The 7,706-nt window shown below is 57.0% G+C and overlaps 1 protein-coding gene across 4 annotated transcripts; it reads left to right on the forward strand.

The window, feature by feature from the left end:
- Nucleotides 1-849: 849 nt before the first annotated feature.
- On the forward strand, nt 850-6,822 carry S100A16 (S100 calcium binding protein A16). 4 transcript variants are annotated; one of them, XM_033858797.2, is made up of 3 exons: nt 850-1,007; nt 5,599-5,776; nt 6,080-6,212. In XM_033858797.2, the coding sequence occupies exons 2-3, from the start codon at nt 5,624-5,626 to the stop codon at nt 6,182-6,184; spliced, it is 258 nt and encodes an 85-aa protein (XP_033714688.1). In that variant the 5' UTR covers nt 850-1,007; nt 5,599-5,623; the 3' UTR covers nt 6,185-6,212. The 4 variants fall into 4 exon arrangements, with proteins under 4 accessions (XP_033714688.1, XP_033714671.1, XP_033714681.1 ...); XM_033858780.2 differs by having other exon boundaries at nt 852-1,007; nt 6,091-6,822; XM_033858790.2 differs by having other exon boundaries at nt 871-1,011; nt 6,091-6,822.
- Nucleotides 6,823-7,706: the final 884 nt, after the last annotated feature.

Below are 7,706 nucleotides of genomic sequence, written 5' to 3' on the forward strand. Positions count from 1 at the left end.
AAGGTGGGAGACCTGGTTCTCTCTGAGGGACAGGCTGTACTTTGCCAGTGACCTGGCCCTCTGACGGGAGAGGAGGGCGTGTGTGCACATGTGGGGAGAAGAATATGAACCCAGGTGAGCCTGGCTGACTGGTAGCAGGGGAAATGTGAGGCCGAGAAACAGGCTGACCAACCTGGGTTTGAATCCCAGCTCTGCCACGTACTATCTTTGGAACTTGGGGCGTATTCTCAGAGTATCAGTTTCCTCATCTGTAAAATGGGGATGGGACACAAGATGTAAAGTACTTAGCAGAGAGCCTGACACAGAGTGAGAGGCCAGTGAGCAGAAGTCACTGGAGTGGGGGTGATGGGTCACTTCTGGCGTCAGCTGTTGCCTCTGGGACATCAAACTGGCCAATTTCCTTGGGTATCTTGGAGAAGGGGTGGAGGGGTGTTTCCAGAGGAATCCTCTGCTGCACACAGAGGTCCTAGGGACGGGTGCACTGGAGGTGGAAGGCAAGGAACCACGCTCTGGGCCCTTTTAACTGTAGCCCACGGAAATCCCAACAGCAAGGAGATTTAAGCGGCCAGCCAGGCTGGCCTGGAATACTAACTGAACTTGTCTGTTAGGGGTCCCTGAAACGGGGCTCCCAGTGACCCAGGTGAGAAGGGCAGGTGACAGTCTTTCCCTTCCTTTCTCAAAGTTGTAAATTCTGTTCAGGCCCTGCAGGGTTAGAAGGGTGGGGTTGGGGGAGCGCCAGCTTGCACCACTCCCTCTGGGGTGGGGGCAGAAGGGTGTTAAAAAAGGTGTGTATCCCTTTAACATGGGCCCAACCCCAGGGCCAAGTCAAGAGGGAGCTCAGACCTTACCTCCCCACTGAGCCAGCTGCGCCAGGCAGGGCCGGGAGGGAGTGGGACAGATTCTGGGAGTGCAGCGGGGAGGAGTCCTGGCTGGCTGAGCTCGTAGCTACTTGGCAGTGCCAGAGCCCAGGTCCCAGAGCCCCGCAGGAGAGGAGGTGGACCAAGAAGGTAGGTGAGCACCCCAGGCCCGTCCTGGGAGGTCTGGGGCTGCCGGAGGGGCCCTGCAGGCTTGGGAGGCCCGGACAAGGGGCAGTGAAGGGGGCCTGAGGAGGGGGGCCTGCAGAGACTGAGCAGGAAGGTTTCGTCAATTGTTAACTTTCCCAAAAGACCAGTACGGGAATGGGGCGTTCCGGTGGGCTTGGGGGTTGGAGAGGCCTTCAGATGAGTGGATGGGGTGGAAAGACCCCCTCCCCAGCCCAGCAGCTGACCGGGTTCCTCTCCCAGGGCTGGGCCACCGGGCAGAGTGTTCAGAAGCTTTGCTCTCAGCTGCTCCGATTTTCCCCAACAGAAAAAGGGCAGATGTGTTTGGTGGAGGTTGGGGAGTAGCCAGACCCTGGACACAAGCCTCGCTGGGCGCTGTGTCTGGGAGAGGTGATGGGGTCCGGGAGAAGCCAGGGAGGGCCCAGGGAGCCTGAGAGCAGCCCGAAGAGGGGAGGCAGGGGCCTGGGTTGCTTCTCTCGACTCAGGCAGGTGCCGGACACTGGCCCCAAGTGCTCTGGGAGCTGTTTCTTGGGAGGAGCGATGGGGCCCAGGAGGAACCTGGGTGAGGCCCCCCTGGAGCCTGAACTCCAGGAGAGGGGCCCAGAAACTGGGCAGCTTCTCCTCTACCTCAAGACCCAGGCAGGTTCTGACTTGACTTGCTTTGCTTGGTGGAGTCCCCTGCCCTGTAGAGCATTTGCCCTGCCTGGCCCAGGTCGGAGGGAATGAGGGCTGGTGTGCTTGGAGACCCACGACGGAGCCCTGGAGTGCCGGGGAGCAGGAGCTCAGACTTTCCCCGTCGACTAGAAAAGAGCTCTCTGGGTGTTGGTGAGGCCAGGGGCAGCTGTGTGTGTGTGTGTGTGTGTGTGTGTGTGTGTGTGTGTGTGTGTATCCACACCAAACTCCTCCAACTTCACTTGTTTGGAAAGAAATTTCCGAGGAACACTCTTCTTCCTCCAGCTACGTATTCTGAAAGCAGAAGAGTTTGGAAGGTCGATGGGTCACCCAAGCAGAGGGGATCAGAAATGGCAGAATTCCTTGCTCATTGTGATTGTGTACATTTGTGTGGATTAGATGCAGTGAGTCCTGTGAGGGTGGGGCTGGGGGGTAGGCAGGGACACTTGTGTGAGATAGTAGCCTCTGGAACTGGGAAAAGAGCAGGAGAAGAGGGAACAGAGAATGGAGCTGGAGAGGCTGGAGAGGTTAATTTGAAACAACCTTGCAAATTGAGTAAAGCATTACCAGCCCAGTGTAGATTGCAGCCTTCCCTGTGTATTGCAGGCAGCTGGGGCAAATGAGTGAATTAAGTAGGAAATGAAGGAGAGAGTAAGCAAGTGAATGGTGGATAAATGAGTGAACAAATTCAAGGTAGATGAAAGGAATGCAGAGAATGCCAAATTGAGGCTTGAGAGTGGCCTAGGCTCTAGAGGAGAGGTGACTAGGAGGGATAGGAGTCCAGGGACATATCCCAACACTTGGGAACAATTTAAGACTCAAGAAGTGTGTGTGGAGGTGGAAAGAGGAGGTGAGTTTTAGAGGGTGTGGTGGATGTTCAGGGCTCCACACGGAAAGGGACTGGGGAGTTGAAGAGATGGAGGGTGAAGAGGAGGCACTTGGAGGGGTGGGGCCCAGCACCTGGGGGTGGGAGGGTGAGGCTGGAGTGGCTGAGACCCAGAAGCATGGTGTCAGGGCAATTTGGGCTTTTGGAGAAGTCAGCAAGCTGGGCTGAGGTGGGCAGGGTGGGGGCCCCTTGGTTGCTCAGTGATGAATCAGCCAAGGTGGAGACAGTGGACATTGCAGGAGGGTTGGGGGCCCAGGTGAGAGGGTCCTTTGGAGGATGAGTCCCTCCATTCTCACTGTTTTGGAAGGCTCCAGTGTACTGTCCACCTCCCCCCTCCCCCTCAGGCCAGGATCAACCTGTGGCAAAGTCAATGCAGGAGTTACCTCCTGCCCCGCCCTTCCCAGGGAGGGGCTGACGGGATGGCCCACCACCTCCCCTCCCCGCAACCACATGCCTGGGGACCCTCTGGCCTGGTTTGGTGGGAGGACTGGGCAGGCAGGAGGGGCAGGTGACCTTGGCATGGGTGTGGTGGCAGAGCCTGTCTCCTGATCCCCAGGGAAGGGAGGGAGAAAGAGGGTAATGACACCTGACTCTTCTTTTCCTTCAGAAGAAGCTTCAGAAAAGCATTTGTCCAAATTGTTAACTCCAGCATTGTCCAATTGACCAGAAGAAGGTGGGGTGGGGACTATTGGGAGGGCTGGGAGCTGAAGCGCAGCTCTCTGGGGTGACTGTGTACCTGACAGCAGGTGCTGAGATGTCTCCTGGGAGCTCACCTGTGTCTTGCCAGGTAGAGGCTGAGGCATGGTATCAAGGAAGGGCAGGACTGGGCTCCAAGATGGCAGGTGGTGGGAGGGGAGTGCTCGGCCAGTGGCGAGAGGGACAGAGACACACTGCCCCCCAAACCCATTTCTTATCCTTTCCTCTCCCTGACTATTTCCCACAGGATTCCTCACTTGGGGAACAAGGTCTGGGATGGTGAAAGTGGGGGATTCTCTGATCTTTCTCCCCACTCCCAAGGCTGGTTGGGAGTAGGGCATGACACAGTCCTTGCTGACATGGGTGCAGCTTTCGGAATCCCCAGGAATACTGGTCGTAGGCCTGGGCAACTGCCCACCCAAGGGCAGCAGGGCAGACAGTTCATGGATTGAAACATTTTTGTCCTCATTTGTGAATGTTAGAGCATTTGTATGAAAGTCTTACAAAGGTATAAACATTGAACCACACAATTACACACAATAAATAAAGAGTACTGGAAAAAAAAAATGGTTTCCTACAGTCCTGGTTCCATACTTCATTCTTTCGGCCACAGACCAGAGCGGTCAGGTGGACGAGGCAGGGGAGAGAAGGGTAGGATTCCTGGTTAGAGTTGCCCTAAACTGACCCCTCTCCCTCTCAACTCTCCTTCCTTCCTCCATCCTGGCTTAGTCCTTCTGGGTCTCACCCTTCCTCCAGAAGAAGTTTAGTGAAAGAAAAATCTTCGAAGAGTGGTCAGGGGCCTTGGATACCTGGTATCAGGGCTGGCAGGAGGTGGAATATTTATAGAGCATCTACCTTGAGCAAAGCATTGGGCCAGGCCACGTGGGCGAGAGGAGATGCAGAGATTAAAAGCAGGGAGGTTGTATATCCAGGATTTTTGGGACTCACTTGGTCCCAAAGTCTCCCAGTCCTAACACAATGGCTGCATATAAGAAACACTATCCTTGCTTCAGGGAGTTCTGGTGTCTGGGGAGAGATGATCCAGGAAGAGACTGCAGTCACAGCAGCTAGTGGGCCCAGCCAAGGCTGGCTGAGAGTCTGTGGGAGTCAGGGGAGGAGGACCAGAGGGCAGGGCAGTCTTCCCTGGAGGTGCGGTTTGGGCAGGCTTCAGCTAGGTGGAGAGGGCAGGGCAATGGGCACAGGAGGAGGGATGGATGGCCAAGAGGAGGATTAGAAAGCGGGTGGCAGGGGCAGGGGCTGCGGTGGGGCTCGGAGAAGCAGACTTCCCTTCCATTATCGAACCATGGGATGCCCTGGTGGCGGTGTCCACCTTCCCTTGCCAAGACCCAGTGGGCAAGGCAGCTGCAACTCATTCCTGGGCTTGGGGGCGGGAAGGGAGGCTTATTTGCCAGGGTTCACTTGGGGGGGCTCTGGGCATGGGCGGCGACTCACAGATCACAGATCCGCCTGTTGCCCTCATATCCTGTTATTCAGTAGGCTGTATCCGCTTGCAGTGTGAGTGCCTTTTGTCCTGGAGCGAGGGGCTGTTGTGTGTAGCCTCTGGCTGGCTGTGGAGGCTCCATCTCCAGCTGTCTCCAGCTGGGGCTGAACCTCCGGGCTCCTCCTTAGGTAATGGGGTGGGGAGGGGCCCTTGTATCCTGCTGTATATTTCGGGGTGGGTATGAGGGAGGTTAGGCTAGCCGGGGCTGGCTGGGGGCCTGCACAAAGCCTCACTTGATGGATCGGGACATCGTCCTTTATCAGAGAAGGGCAGCCATGGCCTGAGACCCGCGACGCACTGTCCTGGAGCCTGGCGGAAAGGACTGAGGAGAGCCTAGGTCCCCACCTCCTGCTTTGTTGCCTGGGGCAGGGGTCTCGGCCAGCCCTGGGGGTGGGGGATGTGGCCCATCCTAGCAGTTTCTAGCTGTGCTTGTCCCCGGGCCAGGGCCTCTGGGTGGGCCAGGTATGGAGAAGGCGGAAGGATGGGCACTGGCTCTCATCCTCTTCCCAGGAGCCTCTTGTTCTCTCTGGGGCTCTGACAAGCTCAGTGCCTGGGGCTGGGGAAGCGCCTGGAAAACCTGTTGAGGCTGTTGGGCTGGAGAGCACCTGGATGAGAGGAGACACATAGTTCTCATTCCAGGCCCACCCTGGGTTCCCCTTTCCCTGCTTACTTCCTCCTGAGGACCAGCCAGCCTGGGGGGCCAGAGGCCCGGGAGTGGGCCCAGCAGGTGGACAGGGGCAGAGAGGCGAAGGAGCAGGTGTGGCCTGTGGCGTCTCCTCACCTCCCCTCATCCTGGCACCCAGGCCCTGTGAGGTGTGAGGCGGTGAGATGGCGGACTCCTACACGGAGCTGGAGAAGGCGGTGGTCGTCCTGGTGGAAAACTTCTACAAATACGTGTCCAAGCACAGCCTGGCCAAGGACAAGATCAGCAAAAGCAGCTTCCGGAAGATGCTTCAGAAGGAGCTCAACCATATGCTGATGGTGAGGTCCCCCCACCCAAGGGCCTGGCCTCTCCACGCCCCTACCCCACCCAGCTCCTGAAGCTCTTGCCCTCTCTGGGTTTCCTTCCCCACCGCCGCTTCTGTCCTTTCAGAGTTATCCCCCCAAAACCAGGGATCTCCACCCCGCCCAGCCCTCTGCCCTCAGGGTGCCCAGGCCTGAGCCAGTGAGGGCTCTGTTCCCATCTTCCAAGGGCAGCAGCAGCCCAGGCCAGACCCTGGACTCTGCCTAGGGTCCTTGCTGGGGCCTCTGTAGAGCTGCCACCTCAGTATTGCTGACCCTCAGTTCCTCGCCAGGACACCGGGAACCGAAGGGCTGCTGATAAGCTCATCCAGAACCTGGACGCCAACCACGACGGGCGCATCAGCTTCGACGAGTACTGGATCTTGATAGGCGGCATCACTAGTCCCATCGCCAACCTTATCCGCCAGCAGGAGCAGCAGAGCAGCAGCTAGAGGACCCTCCCACCGTCCCCTCCCCCATGCTCTTCCTAGGCTCCCTCCTCTGCCCACCCAGACCCCTGTCCTCTCTTCTTCCTCTAGACCTTCTCCTGACAATTGCTGAACAGGGCAAGGGGGGACGTCAGGGCCCCTTTGTGAGTGTCTCAGTCTGGGGGTGTCTCCCTGAGGGTCTCAGTCCCTGGAGCCAGCAGACCCTGGGGCCCCTCTGTGACAGTGCTGTATGGGGACCCAAGAGTTTCCCCACCTGTTATCTACCCTTCTGACCTCTGATGTTCCTGCCTGATTCCGGGTCTCTCCTGACCTTAGAGGTCAGCTTGCTGCTTCAGGTCTCCCTGTTCCTGGCAACACCAGTAGAGACTCCTCTCTCCCCTTTCCCTCAGCCCCTCTGCTGGGTAGAGGAGACTTCCAGGGATTGCCCTCCAGCTGCCTCTGGGTCTGGGAACAGGGTTGAGCCCCCTCCCTCCTGAGCCACTGAAATGGGCAACAAAGGCTGGATTTGGAGTTTGTGTCCCCCTCACCAAGTCCCTTTGTAATGTTCATTAAAACCTTTCCACTCCTTGGAACTTCCTCATGCCTTGGTGATCTTTGCCATGGGCCCCGGTGCAAGGGGGTGGCAAGGGGAAATCTCACCGAGAGGGCAGAGCAAAAAAGAAGTAGAACTCTGGGATCCCAGCTGGTGCTGTCAGCCCTGGGTCAGCAGCTACTTCCCTCCTCCATGAAGGGCCAAAGGCCACACGTGTCATCACCTCTGGGCCCTCATAGACCAAGCTCAACTCACATTCAACTTCTGGGCACACAGTGTATCCCATTTTGTCCTCACTGAAATTCCATGAGAGAGGCGCTGCAACCCTCAGTCTTGAGTCATGAATAGCACAGAGATACTGAATTCTCATGTACAGATTGTTCTAATACACAGAGAAGTTTATGGGATGAGAAAGTGGGTTGCAAAGAAAGAGGGGTGTGGAAGGCCAGAGTTGGGACTTGTGCCTGGTGTAGGGGACAATGACAGCTTCTATGTTTCTCCCCTGCCATGGAAAGACAGCACATGCCCCCAAGAGAAACGGGGCAGGAAATCCAGCCTGTGCGCTCTGGATCAATGGTTTTCAACCCAGGGCAGCTTACCCCTAAGGTTTAAGGTTTCTCTAAAGATGCACAGGCATAGACAGTTTTATTGGAATCCATTACAGATCCTCAACCTTCTAAAAGTGACCTGCCTCAGAATGGGCTTGCAGTCAAGGTAGCACACTAGTCTTCTTTACCATCTCTCCTTCACAGCAACCCTTCTCTAGTTAAAAATGTAAAGAACAGGGACTTCCCTGGTGGCACAGTGGTTAAGAATCCGCCTGCCAATGCAGGGGACCCGGGTTCGAGACCTGGTCTGGGAAGATCCCACATGCCGCGGAGCAACTAAGCCAGTGCGCCACAACTACTGAGCCTGCGCTCTGGAGCCT

Source organism: Tursiops truncatus, chromosome 1 (genome assembly GCF_011762595.2).
Source record: "Tursiops truncatus isolate mTurTru1 chromosome 1, mTurTru1.mat.Y, whole genome shotgun sequence".
Taxonomy (NCBI): domain Eukaryota; kingdom Metazoa; phylum Chordata; class Mammalia; order Artiodactyla; family Delphinidae; genus Tursiops; species Tursiops truncatus.